The sequence below is a fragment of the Larus michahellis genome, chromosome 7 (assembly GCF_964199755.1).
Source record: "Larus michahellis chromosome 7, bLarMic1.1, whole genome shotgun sequence".
NCBI classification, from domain to species: Eukaryota; Metazoa; Chordata; class Aves; order Charadriiformes; family Laridae; genus Larus; species Larus michahellis.
The window spans coordinates 44,323,894-44,339,619 of record NC_133902.1 but is presented as its reverse complement, the minus strand read 5'-3'; the positions used below and the strand labels follow the sequence as shown (position 1 = coordinate 44,339,619).

Sequence of the window (15,726 nt, the reverse complement as noted above, 5' to 3'; positions counted from 1 at the left end):
TGTGACGCGCGGCCCCGCCCGCCCGTCCGCTCCGGGGCTCGGCGCCGGGGACGGTGAGCGGGTGGCGGCGGAGCGGTGCCCGGGCAGAGCCGGGTCGTTGCCGCCTCCTACGGCACGGCACAGCGCGGCCCCGCGGGCGGCAGGTAAGGAGGCGGGAGGGGCGGGGGGCAGGACGGCTGTCCACCGGTCGGTAACGGCCGGGGTCTGTCCCCACGGTGGAGGGACCGTTGGCCGCAGGTTGAGCGCCTGGGAGGGAGGGATCGGTTCCTCAGGCAGCCCCTTGGTGCCTCAAGGTGGCCTCTGCCTGCTGGAGCCTCGCAGCAAACCCACCTACCCCTCATCCGCCCTCTCAGCTGCTTTAAAAAGAGGGTTTTTTCGTATTTTTCTGGACCGTTTCGGGTCACCTTCCACAGCGGGGCGCCCTGAGGAGCACGGGGAGCGGAGCCCCCGCCAGAAGTCAGTGTAATGCGCTGGAGGTGTCATAAATAGCAGAGAAAGCTGCGGGGGCTTTGCCAGGGACCCGCGGGCGGAGAATCCTCTCTCCAGGCGTGGACTTTGTCGGGAAGGGGCCGCCAAGGCTGAGGTGATACCATATATAATCTCCCTAACATAGCCATTTTGTGCTAAAATGCCTTTATGGTGGAGTTTTTTCACTTAAAATCGCCCTCAGTAAGCTCAGTATTAATTATTCAGCTGACACAGAGGGCAGCCAACATTATTTTCCTTTCTGTCCCACAGTGAAGTGACAGAGCATCTTTGTCCATTGCAGGTGATTTTAACCAGCGCTGATGTGCCCAGGAGCATGTGTGTGCATGTTCAGTATCTTTCCAGGCATCTCCTCTGTCCTTTTCAACAGAAGAGATGCTTGAAAGTGTGTATCTCAATTTTTGTCCTGTTATTTTTGCCTTAGGGGGGATGGCTAATGTGAGAAGAGAGTGAGAAAAAAATTCTAGAGAGAGAGACATAAGTAAAGTGGGAGAATCATTGAGTCAGTTTTCGCTGTCTCTTTTGTTAAATGGATTTATTTACTTTCCCAAAAACATGTTCTAAGGTTTTATACTTTAAATCAGAGAAAATTGTAAGATAACATCTTTATTCTGAAGTTCAGTGTGTTTCAAAGGAAGCTGTATACGCTCCTTTTAAGTGCAGGGAAGCGGAGGCATGGAGAAGTTAAAGGTGTGTCCAGACTCATTCAGCAAAGGGTGACAAGACAGGAATGGACTCCTGCATGGTGTCTTTGGCCGGTGAGGCAACCGTTAGACAAAGTTGCCTTCCGGGTGGGTTGATGTTTGCAGAATACTTTAATATTTTAAAGCACAGTATTGCTTTCTGGACGCAAAACGTGAAGCACTGTGGGTGACACTGCAAGAGTATTTTTTTTTCCTTTTTAATTATTATCCACAATCTGGAGACTCCACAGATCCCTATTAACTGTTTCTGGCTGCCCTACATATCGTAGGCAGGCCGGCCGTATCAGAGCGATCATTAATTAATCCCAGGGAGAAGCACTCATCTGTGCTAGTGAACTAGATCTTCGTATTCCAACCTGCCTGCCATCCTGCCTGAGCCGCAGGCCACCAAGGAAAATCCAATGGGCCTCTCTCCTCATATGACTTGCTTGATTTCAGTGTTCTTTCCGGAGAGCACTATCAAATGATTTTTCTTCCCTGTCAGGATAAATTGCTTGGGTTTTGGAATTTCTCAGTAGCCATAGAAATGCCACAAATAAGGGGCTGAACAGATCAAGGTTCTATGAGTGATGGGTGAGGGGAGAAAGGGGAAAGGCATAAAGACTGGAGAATAAGGAACTGCGAGAAAAGGGGACATCCATGCCTTGACATTCAATGGAGGGTAGCTCCTTCTTGTACAAAATCTATCCACAAAGAACAGAGCGGAGATAACCAATGCTCAGAGATGTTTTCAGCAAGGCTTCTATTCACTGTTGTGTAGGTTGCCTTTGAACCAAGGATTCAAAGTGTACCTTTGTGTGAATCGATTTTCCTCCGGTGGTTGAAATTCAAAATTATTTAAGCTGAAAATAAGAAAATCTTATTAACTGAAATCAATTTTAATCTTCTCCTACGCTTGTACTTTCTTATTTGCAAAGGAGTGTTCATTTTATTTTATTGGTAGCATTAAAACATGTTGGTCTGTCACTACGTGCAGCCATAGTGGTAAATTCAGTAAGCAGAAGGCTCTTCTTACATATTTATGCTATTCTATAAACTTAATGTTCAGACTCTTAATTTTTATGTGTTAGGAATTGTGTCTGATTAGACAGTTGATTTATTTATTTATTTATTTCAGCACATGTCAGCCTACATTTGAATGAAAATAAATTGCATTTAAAGCCTCAGAGTCTTCATTTTTATTTTTTTAAGTTAAGAACGGTCTGATTTTTTTTTCCCTTGGCATATCTACCACTTAAAACATTAACCATTCAAAAATGAAAATGCCGCATTTAGGAAAAAGAATTAATCAGTAGTTTTTTTCCCAGTTGTCAGCTCCTTCAGATTTGTGAGATTAGCTCATGTCATTCTTCAGCATCTACTTTTTTATTTATAGATCGAAGAGGAAAAACTAGATTTCCTGTTTTTACAGCTCCCAGATTGTGTCTTGGCTTTGAATGAAGTTGTTCAATTTGTTGAGATGAATAGGAAACTGCGTTTTCAGAAAAGGCTACTTTTGTCAAAAGCTGATTTTGTGCTTTGCCAGCCTATGGCTCAGCTATTCAGCTGGTGACATCTGCCAGTCCAGTACACTGCCATGCTTTAAAAATCCTGGCAGCGGTACATACTGCCTTAATAACTCCTTATAGCCTGCTGTCATTCAGGGGGTCTGCGCCCTCCCATAGCTCGTAATCCATGTTGGCAAGGGGGAAGGTCTCAGAGTTGTTAAATACCAACCTGATGTGAGAAAACAGATGGCTCCAAACAGGAGAGAAACCTCCGCAGGATCCAAAGCCTGGGAGAGGTATCCCCAGGGCCAGCAGTCTCACAAGGAAGTGAGAGCTGCGGAGATTTAATGAAAAGCATCTTAGTGCCAGAAATAAAACTTTAAGGTCAAAGATGATTTCTGACAGAGGGTTTCTGCTAGTTATCCTTCAGAAAAAATCAGGCTTGCACTCTAGCAGCCTCTGCTTTCCCAGAACCTCACTCTTATGGATGCTCCAGGTTCATATCTTTCTTGTCCTGGGATACCAAATTGCACAAAGTATAACAACAATAATTTCTTCCGCCTTCCCCCCCGCCCCCACCTATTACAAGAAATGCCTGGATTGAGCAAAAACCAAATGAAAACTGGTGTGAGGTTTTTGTTTCCTTACCTCTCTGGACCTTTCTGTGGGATTATGCAGAAGGCCTCTTTGGAAATCCCTGCTACATTCACCTCCTGTCTGTCCCTTCTCTCCTGTGGCTGTTTTTCCTTTTGTCATCTTCACCAGGAGGCAAGAACCTTTCTGTTTCGTGGCTTCTAGTTTCCATGTCAGAATGCCTCCTGCTCAGCCCCAGCTGATGGTCGGGCTCTCTGGTTGATTCATCTCTTTAGGGACTTCCCCTCTGGAAAGGTACTTTCAATGGTATCTCAGGGAATTTCAGTCTAATTAGAAGATAATCAGGATTTTACAACCTTTCATCATTATCCCTAGGAATTTCATTCCAGTTATTAAAAAAATTACAGGAGATACCAAAGACAGACATCCTACTCAAAGCAGAGTTTGTAGTGGCACAAGATGTAGAATATCAGCATCAAACAGTTTCAAACCGGTACATAGCCAGATTTTCTAAAAAAATCACACACCCCACTAATACCGTACTAATGATACTGGAGCATTGACTTGTCTGCAATTGAAAGTGCTGCATTTTTAATACTCTGGCACCATGGATCTGTATCTGCACTTGTATCCAATCGAGAGTCCCCTGAGCAAACTAATTCCTGCTGCTGGAGATACTGTCTAAATATCTTAGATTATATTTACTGTGCAATGCATTAAGGAATCCTGAATCACTCCCAGGGGAATCTTCCAGTTCTCTGTCTGTGCAGTCTGGCTCTTCAGCGACTCCTGGGCTATAGCTGGGTGTAACTCAGAGAAAGCTCTGATCTGAAGCCCCCAAATATCTTGCCCAAATAAGAACTGCATGATGTAGTTTGGTGTTGGTATTTTTCAGATAATCCTTTCTAGGCTGGATTTACAGCTGACTGTTTTCCATTGGGCTGCATGGCTGCAACTTCTTGCTCTCTAAGCGCAGGTATTTCTGTGTGGTCTCTCCTCATTTTGTCTGCGTAAAGCACTTGGGTACTTGATCTTGCCAGCAGAGAGCAGGGCGGGAAAGGAGAGGAGACCGAGATGGTCAGGGATCTTCTGAGTAGGAAGGGAAGGAAAAAAAACCTGAGGTGCTTACACAAGTCCTAGTTTTTAGTTACCGTAAAAGTCAGGCAAGATTCTAGCATGCATTAAAACATCCCGGTGAGAGCACTACATGATTTCCTAAAGAAAAGAAACAGAGGTCTTGCAATCCTTCACTGAAATAGCCACCCACCAGCCAGGTCTCTGGCTAGCAAGGACTGTGTTGTCTTGAGTTAGCACAAGTGCTTCACACCCACCACTGGTGCTTTGTGGCTCAGACACTGTGTCTTCAGACACAGCAACTCCCAGTGTTTCTTACTTGCGTATGTGTGTGGGTATACACTGTGTAGAAGGTGTTTTCTCTGCACTCTGTAAAGGGAGGTGAGGGGCTCAAAACTCTGTTTTCACGTACTACATGCTTGCTCCATTGTTACTTTTTTCTAGGCATCTGCTTGGATGCTTAGGGGAAGCACAACACCGATTTGATGCGTGGAGCAAGCTCCTAGTGCATCTTTCAATCCTGTTTAATATAAAGGCTTCAAACAGAGGATGGATCAGGTATTATACCAATAAAAACAGATGCTACACCTGGTCCCAGCCTAAGGGCACTGCCGTGGAAGAGGGTTGCTGGGCTCAAGTTGGTGTGACCCACTTGGTTCAGCTAGTCATGTGGTGCTTTGTAATCCAGCAGCGACCTGGGGGATGGGGTAGGAATTGCAATGGGCACCTGCGCTTTCAAGGTGCAGGATGGCCTGCTTTGGCAAATGCAGAAGTGAGGGGTAGAGCAGGGGAACAGAGAGAGTATGTCTCCACTTTATTGTGGAGATTTTTTTCCTACAAGATTTGGGGACCTTTCTTGAGCTTATTCAAGATTCATATCTAAACCACTTGGTTTGCTTTGAAGATTTCAAACCAACCTCCATTTCCAAGTCATTCTCCTTTTAAAGCCTTGGTTCTCTTTAAAGGCTAATGTGCATGTGCCATTCATTGACATTTTTAGCGTAGTATAATAAACATAAAGCAACAGATCTCGTCCCTGTGGAGGCAGTGGGAAGCTTTGAGTCCTTTGTCTCAATTTCTCTTTCTTCTAGCAGCCTGGACAAAGAAGTGGGGAGACAAGGGAGAGACAGCACTTCAGGCTTTTGCTCTAAAAAAATCTAGACTAGTACAATTTGGGGATTTTCAAAAAGTTGGTATGCAAGAAAATTGATTAGGCATTTCATTTAATACAAAATAAAAATGTGCAGCCATTCTTGTATGCTGTTTTCCAGCCTTCGGTAATACTGATCTACACAGCAGTTGTTATTCTGTGACATTTGGAAAAGTTATGGAACAGCAGAGGAAAATAAAAATAACTGATTCATAAAACAGATACTTTGTAAAATGTCCTTGACTTTTAAAAAAATCCTTTGAAAATGTCATCCAGAAATAATTTAGTGATACTTTGCAATGCCTCTCTCCACTACTTTTTTTTGTTGTTTTGGTTCTATCCATAGAATACTGTCAGCAAGCGTTTGGGTGTCTCAAGGAAGGATGGCAGGGAGAGCAACACGCCTGAGCCACCCAGCATGGCATCGGAGCCAGTGAGCCCTTAATCCACACCCAAGCAAGTCTAGTCTTGCTGCAGCTTCAGTGGTGGTCAGCCAATGCTGGCCGACACAGGTCAGGGTCATGATGCCAGGGGGATTGGTCCAGAAGCTGCTTAGCAGTGTGGGGCAGCTCTGGCACTAATGCCACCTGCCGACAGGCAGGACTCATGTGTCAGTCATAAATCGGAAGGACTGGGCAAACTTGGGTCTGTCAGTGCTTGCCCGCAGAGATTCTGTCGCTTGTCCACTCTTCCCTTCACTTTTAGCTTGAGCTTTTAGCACCCTCTGCTCCTGAGGGGAAGGCATGGCACGGCGGGGCTCCATTAGCAAACACCCATAAAGTTTTTGGTGGCATGAGTTGTCTTACTGTGTTATGCCCCCTGCTCTGGTGCTCAGTGCTGTCTTCTGCTTTCAGCAGTCCAGCCTGAGGTCTGCTGCTGCTCAGAAGCACACCAAGAGCATGGTCATTTTTCTTGTCTCTCTCTCTCTCTCTCAGAAATGAAAGCGTTCTGAAGCTTGTGGATTAAGCAGGGAGGGAAAGACAGATGTGATCCATGAGCTTGGCTGTTTGCTGTCTCCTACCTTGCTGGGCTGGCATAGGCTGACAGTTCTCTCTGTGCCTCTTGCTATTGTTATACAGACACTTCATGCAGCCTCGAAATGGGCCACTGCCATGAGGGGTAGTTTTTCTCCCCTTCCTTAGACATTCTTTCCTCTAACGGTAGCTGCATGGTCAACCTGATGAGGGAATTTGTCTGGCTGAAAACAAAAATTTATTTTCTTTTAAAATGCAAAAGGGTTATTTTCAGTGAGATAAATCCCCCTGTCAAGCTCACCACAAGCTGCACAGACGCTAGTACTGATAGGGAGGGGCTGTTCTTGCCTCACCTTCCAACATGTCATTCATCACAGCCTTGAGTATTTGCTAGATAGAGGTAACTGTGTAATCTAATTTGAGCTATTTCACCATGAAATGGAGACAGATGCTGTCCTCTGTTTCAGCAGGGTATGGTGAGAATGCACGTGTGAAAGATTACGTGGAGTCATTTAGGTATTTAAAACAGGTCCTACGTTGTTGAGGGAGCCCTACTGTTTGTCCCTCTCCCAGCATAAGGTCTGAATTAAATGTGCTTTTTTTATATAGGTCTTGCCACGTGTTTTTGTAGGGTCTGGGGCTGTGTGTCCTGCATTAGACCAGTGCGTTTTGTCATAACATGATTGACTGATGACAGACAGATCAGTCCTGAACAGCTGGATGTATCTGATACCATTTACTTTTCATGTGTACAGTCTGCCAGCAGATACCCCCTTTAAAAATACTATGGATTGGAAATAAACCTTTGGGTAACATACATCCTCAGAAACACACACATGCACATGCACAAAATCAGAGGTGGAGTTGGGTGGAGAAGGGATTAGGGGTGGGGAGACTATGGAGTAAAAGGAGCAGGCAAAGGAGGATCCGTGGCTGGGGAGCTCTCTTTCAAGGTAGGTCTCTGGGGTAAGTTTCCCCTTATCTCTTCCCCATCCTGGGTAACTCACAGTGCTTCTAAAGCACAGAGTTTATTTTGTTTCTGCAGATAACCCCTGCATGATGTGAGTGAAGACGCAGTGCCAGTTCTTCTTATGTGTTGTACATTTTATGTGTCTATAAAAATAAAAATTGATGCTCCTCACTGCTTACCGCCTACATTTTTTCCTCTTATGTCTGCTCTGAGCAGTCATAAAAAGGCTACTTGTGCTGTAGCAGGGATTTAAGATCAAGGATTTTATTAGCTTACGGGAAGGCTCTTCCTTCCTGTCTGCATTCAAACTGGATAATTTCTCTTCTGTTAACAGCAGGATCAAGCCCTGAAAAACCAATGGAAAAAACTTCCTTTGACCTAAATGGTGCAAGGCCAAGCTTTTAGGCTCCTGTTTTGTGTGTCAAAGACTAATACTGCCATGGGAAGCATAAGCAGCAGTATCTTCCCTGCATAGTAAGAGAAGACTGTGCTTCTAAAAATTTCCCTACACAGTGTTTTTGCAGAGCCGCCTCCCCAGGGTTCTCCATCTGTTTTCACATGGAGATTAATAACAAATTGTTTGGCTAATAAACTGCTTCATGCTGTGTCTGAAATTTGACCATTTCTTTTCCCTCCCTCCCATGGACGGTTATTAGATTTCTGTCTGCCCCTGTGCTCCCACGTGGGAGACATCACTAAGTACGAGATGCATGGCAGTTGTCATGCTGCAGCTCCACAGCAAGGCTTTTAAGGGGTGAAGATCTCGGTGTATGGCTGAAAGAGTTGGTGGACAGCCTTGTAGTGCTGAGGGCTGACCTTGTTCTTACAGGACGTAAAGAAAAGGAAGAGAGAAAAAAAAAGCTTTGTGTATTCTACTGTGATTTCTGCAAGAGCCCATTTTTTGTTTGCAACTACGGAGAAAATATTCCCAGGAAAAATAGGACTGGGGCATGGACCTGTTTGATTTCCCAGCATCACTGCGAGATGTGGGGCTGATGGTGGTGTTTCCAAGCGCTGTGTTCAGAAGGTCTGGACCAGATGGCAGAGGGTACCCCAGCTGCTCCATTGGTGAAAAGATGAGAAAAGAATAAACAGCTACTGTGAAAACAGACTTGAGATCAGGAAAGATCTTTGTGATCTTTCAGTCTGACTGCTCGCTAATACAAGACCACATTAACACCTCTTCTGGTCAAGCACTGGTGACGAAACTGCTGCCAAGATACCCACTCCAGATTTGGAAGTTTCCAGTGGTGGGACAACTATCCACAGCCTTCCACGATGTACACCAAGTGCCACCTACCCACTTTGTTAAAACACCTACCTAACGTCTGCCTTGTATTTCTCTCAGCTTTTTATCTTATTGCATCCTTCCCTGCTGGATCAGAGGGATCTTCTTCACCATGTTTTTGTTTTTGATGTAGACAGACTGACATCAGATTTTACCTCCTTGTGCCTTAAACAGAATAATCTGGGTTCCTTCACTTCCTTAACCCAAAGGCTCTGACCCAGCTACAGCAACCACACTTTAGGGGCTTGCCTCCCATTGCCCAGTCCCTCCCCTCTTCTCAGCTCAGGAGCAAGGGAACAAGAAACTGAGCTGACACCACTTGATAACCCTGTTGTTGAGATGTTTCTTTCTAGTCCTGGTGGTAACTCACAGCGGCAATAGCTGCTGTAGCAGGGGTGGGAACGTCAGACGTAGCAAAATAATTTAGGTGTCATAAGCATCTTCTGATCATTAATCAGCATCCTGCCTGCCCGGTGAGCACAAGAACTGGACACAGGTTTCCAGGAGCAATCCAGTCTGTGCCAGATTCAAAAGTAACATCACCTTGTTCCTCCTCACATAGTCGAAGTTGACATAGTCCTTTAGGCTTTGGCATCACACTGAGAACTGACATTGGTTTATCATCTACTGTGAGTTTAGCCGAGGTCACAGCTGGATAAACTTCTAAGAAAAAGAAAAAGCCCAACCACAAATCTTTGCCTGTAGCTTTGGGTTATTTGTAAATATTACTGGCAAGTCGTCCCCTTTTCAAGGCAGTAGGGACTGAGCATGGAACTACAGCCAGGAACTTTGGGAATCTAATCCCAAGTCAACTCCCATGTCTCCAGACTTTTACTAGTTCATCCCAGCAGTGATGCTTTTGACTTCTCTGTGACTCCAGGCCTACTTTCTTTTCACTGCCTCTGGGAGGGGAATCTCACTGTTGTCTCAGGGGCCTATTGGGTTCAATCAGGTGATTTTAGAATTTCATAGAGGCAAAACATGAAGTTTTATTGTTAATCCTCAGAGAAAAATGTTAGAGCCTATTGTACCTCCTGGATGAATTTACCACAAAGCATGCGTTTATTCCATAGCATAAACATTCAATTTCCCCATAAAGGCATTTTTAAAAAACATTTTAAAAAACATTTTTTTTTTTAAAATTTTTTTAAAACATTAAATTTTTAAAAAACATTTAAAAAACATTTTTAAAAAACGAAAGCTTGTGAGAATTCCAGTGGACGTGAAGAGATCTGAGAGTCTTGCCAATGTTAACATGTTAATAGCCAAAGCTTGCTATCTTTGAAGTCAGTGGATGGTTTGCTTTGGAGTTAAAAGGGGGAAGTAGAAAGCAAAGCATTAGATTTTACAGTGAAGTTTCTTGCATATCCCATTCATCTTTCATATTATGGTACGTGGAAAACTGCCACATCTGCATGCTGCTTCCAAACAGTGTAAAGACCACATTCCTCAGGCAGACGAGGTACAAGAACTTTATTGAGGAATTGCTTCTTATTAGCACATTTATGGTTTTTTTGGGGGGAGGTGGAGGTGATGAGATGTTTCTCCCAGAGACCCAAGGGGGGCAAAATTCCCTTCTTTTTGCTCTAGTCTCTGTTGGGCTCAGACGTCGGGCTGGGAGGAGAATGCACAGGCAGTGATCTCGGACAACCCATACACTGAACCACGCTTACTTGGTACACCAGGCTAGGGCATTCGTCATCGCTGCCCCTCTTCGTCCTTGCTTCCCTTGATCACAGTGGAATAATTAAGCCGAGTTACTTCTAGGTAGTTCTGAAGTGCAACACTTGACACTGCAGTGAGGAGACAGTACTTGCAGTAAATTTAGTATTTTATAGAGCTGTTTTCCAGTATGTCTGCAAATTTAGGCATATATTTTTGCATGGCAGGTGTAAGCTCAGATGGCAATCTAAACAGTCTGTTCCCAACCATGCTGCAGAGCTACCTGAGATACTCCCTGCCCAGTGATTTAGAAGTAGTGTGACTTCTGGGGTGTGATGAATCTTGATTTTTTTAATTCCATTTTATGTGTCTTCTGATCACCAGGGAAGATTTATTTTCTATAATGCAAAAAATCATATGAATTGTTGAGTTCTTTAAAACCACATAGAGCCTACTGGCCAGAGTCCTAGGTGCTAAAGTGATACAATTTAAAGGGGGTGTATGTGTGTGTGACTGTACAAGGCATAAATCATTGATCTGAAGTTCTGCAACAAATTTCAAAACAAACCAGCAAAATCTTGTATCTGTGGGAAGACCGGGACCATACTGCCAAATCTAAAAATGCTCAACTTTTTTCTAGCATCTGTTCAAGTAAAACAAATTCCCAGCATTGTGTAGGGTATAAATGATGATAACTGTGTTTCTTAGTTTCCTGTTAAAGAGATGACTCAGATAGTAGGTAGAAGCTTAACTATTGGTAATGTGCATTCTTTTAAATATAAATGTTCATGTAAATGTTCAACAGAGCTCTTCAGAGTTGTTAAAACATTATTCAGTGTATGCAGATTTGTACCTAAATACTTCATGAATACTTGGCACACTGAGTTTCTTAAATGTTATGAAATCAGAGAACCATTAATCCTGTGTCTTCCATGTTCATGGAGCAGGATTTGTCTGCCTCAATGCATTTTTAATTATATGTTTTTTACTTAGGCAGCTTTCCCATAGATAACAGTGTCACCTGATATTGCTGTTAATTTTGCTTAAATGAGGAGTAAAAAACAGCTCTTATTTTTGTTACAAAGATTTGTGAAGATGTGGGTTGTTTTCCCTGCACAATTAGTGGTTTCAAATTCCCTCCTCAGTGAAGTCATCTTAATAGTAGTTTTGCTTTAAATCCACTGTGTATGCTATATTTTTAAGGTCTGACAGCACTACATAATGCTAACTTGGTAAGGTTTGAAACATCAGTCATTTTGACATAATTTGATTACTTTTTGTAATGTCCTTGCAATGAGCAGTAAATCAGAAGACATCCAAAATGAGAAAGCCTGGCATAAATACAGCTGTTGTAATGCAGGACGAGCGCAGTGCTCCTGCTGCAGTTGTCTCTAATCTAGGCCAGTCCCTTAAATCAGTCAACTTTTTCGTCTATGGTTTCATTTCTTCATTCTCATGTGTGTGGGCCAAAACTATTGTCTTCTGTTTGCTTCCAGCATTGTGGAGGAATGTTAAAATCACCCAGTAAGCTGTACTTGTTTAATCTCTTCTTAGAAATGTGTCATGGTTTAACACCAGCTGGCAGCTAGGACCACACAGCCACTCAGGCAGTTCTCCTCCTTTCCCTCAGAAGGGTAGGGAGAAGAGGGAGAAAAGGAGGGGAAAGGGAAAAAGACCTCGTGGGCTGAAATAAAGACAATTTAATAGAACAGTAACAGAAAAGGAAAATAACAATAATAATGACAGAAGTCACTCTCACCACCAGGTGAATTGGTGAAATTGGCAACTTCTCGAGCAGTGATTGCGAATTCCCACGCCCTGGCCAACCCCCATACCCAGCGTGACACCTATGGTACGCAATATTCCATTGGCCATTCCATTGTTCTGTCTATGCTCCTTCTCAGCTTCTGTGGGAAGCTGAAAAAAGTCCTTGAATGGTATAAACATCACCTAGCAACAACTAAAACAATATGCATTGTTGACATTCCTTTCATACCAAATCTGAAACACAGCAATCACTAGAAAGAAAATTAACTCTATCCCAACTGAAACCAGGACAAAATGTTAATATTCTTTAATTTTCCAATAGCTTTGGTTTGTTATATTTACAATTGGAACCTGAGAATCAGGATTAGGTGATATTACAAAGTATGTATCCATGTAATAAAACTGATGTTCAAGACAGTAATAAGGATCTTCAGATAACATTTAAACTAGTTGGAAGTAACCCTTTATAGGAAATTTCTGGTAATTTTTTCTGCTTGGTAAGAAAAAGACACTTTCTCAGCCTTCTCTCTTGTTTTAGGCTGGGAATGGAGTGTGTAGTTTGGATGTCAGCAGTGGGACACCTTGCTAAAACAGAGCATCCATGGGACTGTTGTCTAATCAATGACTTCTAAGTGCAGGAGCTGTTAGATTGGAAACAAGTGCTACAAGATGCCAAGTGAGGTGCTTGAGAGCAGCAGTGGGATGGAGGAGACCATGCAGAAAGAGAGCAAGTCTGGAAGCCAGAGCCCTCACCGTGGCTCCATGAGAAAGGCTGTGGCAACCACTGTCACCTTTGATGGGGAAGCCACTATGGACCGGAGGAAAAAGAAGAAGAAAGAGTCCCGTCCCGAGTCAATAATAGTGTATCGGTCAGAGAATGAGAATAAAGTGGAAGAAGAACAGGCAGATGAAGAAGGAGGGGAGAGGAGATCTGAAGAAGGCTCCAAGTTCCTGGGTCAGTCTATGGCAGAAGGTATGTATTCCTGATAACACCCACTTTCCATAAACTTTTTTTGATGCCAGCATGTACTGAGGTCAAATGGAAGTGACTGTGGGACCAACCCTCTCCAAGGCTGCAGGCATGGAAAACACTCTGAAAGAAAAAGCAGTACAAGCTGATTTGGGCGTTCTCCTGCAGGTCTCTGCAGAGGTTGGCTGTTGCCACACTCTTAGTTTTAAATGACCTAGAAGAATGCTGAGCCTGCTTTAAGCCAATGATGCTACGATCAAGTTCCCATCCATGCCTAAACCAACTGCCTGTTAAGTGAAAGAATAGAAGCAGATGGATTTAGTGCCTTTACCTGTGATAGGGAGTTTTACTCATTATCTAGGATTTGCTGTTGCCTTCTGTTTGCATATTCTCAGGACAGCTTCCTCTTTAAGAGCGATTATTTGGTAAGGTCATTGTGGGGCATCTTGGAGCCACTTTCACTTCTGATGTCTGTCCTGGATACCCTTGCAGGGAGAAGTGTGGGAAGCAGTTCCTATGGCTAATCCTCTTGTGAGTCAGCAGTGCAGGCCGAGAGGGGCTTAAATGTGAATGCATGCTCCTGGTCCATCAGCTGCACCAGATTCCCCCATGATCCCAACCCCAATCCTGATGGCTTATCTGCTGCCTTCCTATTTTTGTGGACCACTTCAAACTGCTCAGCCTCCTTATAAGAGCCTCTGAAGACCTCCTTCCAAACTAGTAAGAATTAAGACCAGGAGGAAGCATATTTTAGCCCCACAGAAGAGTTTACGTCCAGTATCTCTGCAGGGACCATACTAAACCAATGTCACTTGGAAACTAAGGCAGTCTGTTTGTGACTTTAACACCTATCACAACACTTTCCTGTTTGGTGCCTTTGTTGATCCCTTAAAATGCGAATATACTTATATGAGAGTTTGTAAGAATTTTCTAAACTTTGTTAATTGATTTGCATTGAGATACAGTGCAAATGCAAAGGGAAATTTGTAAGAATTTTCTAAACTTTGATGATTAAATTGCATTGAGATACAATGCAAATGTAAAGTGAAGTATTAGGTGTTCAAGTATAACTCAAAGTGTGGATGTGCTTATTCCAGAACAAGAGTCTTAGTCATATTTATCTAATTCACCCCAAGTGTCCACACTGCTCAGGAATAAATCTATGAGCGTACCAGAGAAAATAGGCATAGCATTTTTTATTCAATTACTCTGTCTCATCTCTTTCTCATAGACTCCTGCAGCACTTTCCCTTCACATATTGTCCCCAGTGCAGATGCTGGAGTCTTCTCCCTTGTGATTTCTGCCATCTGGAATTCCTGTCTCCTCCCTCATTAGCTCTTCTTCCGTGATAATCTTCTTTTTACTGCATTGCTTCTTGTGTTCAATCTTTTTTTAACTTATCTGTAACTCTATATGCACTATCTAATTGTCTTTGGGGTCTTTGGGGATTTACACAAAATACTCCATACAGAAAATAAATCCAATGTAGATGAGTTTATCTGTGTTTGTAGGTGTCTGGAACATGCCTTTAGACAGCCGATACGTCACTTTGACTGGAACAATCACCAGGGGAAAGAAGAAGGGTCAGATGGTGGACATCCATGTCACACTAACGGACAAAGAGCTGCAGGAACTGGCAAAGTCAAAGGAACCTCCTAAAGAGGACGCACCTGAGAAGAAGAAGAAATGTGATGTCGGACTGGACAGAGGACCCCACATCGTCCTCTGGACCATCGTCTGCCTCCCCATCATTTTTGTAGTGTCCTTTGTGGTTTCATTCTACTATGGAACCATTACATGGTACAACATCTTCTTGGTGTACAATGAAGAGAGGACCTTCTGGCACAAAATCACCTTTTGTCCGTTTTTGATCATCTTCTACCCAATTATAATTATGGTTGTGTCTTTTTCCCTAGGCCTGTACTCAGCTGTAGCCCAGGTAGCATGGTCCTTTGGGTACTGGTGGCATGCTGTCAGGGATATGGAGAAGGGCTTCTGTGGCTGGCTCTGCAGCAAGCTGGGTTTGGAAGACTGTTCTCCGTACAGCATTGTTGAGCTGCTAGATTCTGACAATATCTCAGGTAGTCTCTCTGGCAAGAGCTCTGCGCAGGGCGTTGAGACCTCGGCACTCTGAGCTTTTGTCCTGGATGACTATTTTGGTCATATGTGAGTGGTTTTCACCTAGAAAATAACACACTGATGATTTTTTTATATATATATATATATATATATTTAAACGCAAACTTAATAAATAAAATATTGGGCTGGGAGTGCTCTTTAAATGTCACAGAATGCAAGTGTGCTAGCTTCATGTGGTCTAGGTGGGGAGGTGCATGGCTCTCCAAGGATCTGTCATCTGTTTTAGCTAATCACAACTTCTGAGAATGGCGAGAAAATCCAGGTCTGTGGGACATGGACTGTTCGTGAGGTGGCAGAGAGAAATGCTGAAAAGTCCTTTTGTGTAAAGTTAGACTTTACTTTTAGGAAATGGGACATAACAGTGACCTGTCGGCTCAGTGAGCAGAAGTCTCTACTTGGGGGATGACCTTCAGGAGCCAGGAAATCATTCAGAGGTGAAGGCTAAATTGCAAAATGTGACA

At 43.5% G+C, this 15,726-nt stretch overlaps 1 protein-coding gene across 2 annotated transcripts; it reads left to right on the top strand.

Moving 5' to 3' along the window:
* Window positions 1-3: 3 nt before the first annotated feature.
* On the top strand, window positions 4-15,412 carry TMEM169 (transmembrane protein 169). Of its 2 annotated transcripts, none has more exons than XM_074594383.1 (3): window positions 4-143; window positions 12,695-13,129; window positions 14,638-15,412. In XM_074594383.1, the coding sequence occupies exons 2-3, from the start codon at window positions 12,826-12,828 to the stop codon at window positions 15,258-15,260; spliced, it is 927 nt and encodes a 308-aa protein (XP_074450484.1). In that variant the 5' UTR covers window positions 4-143; window positions 12,695-12,825; the 3' UTR covers window positions 15,261-15,412. The 2 variants fall into 2 exon arrangements, with proteins under 2 accessions (XP_074450484.1, XP_074450485.1); XM_074594384.1 differs by lacking the exon at window positions 4-143 and adding an exon at window positions 12,155-12,241 and having other exon boundaries at window positions 14,638-15,393.
* Window positions 15,413-15,726: the final 314 nt, after the last annotated feature.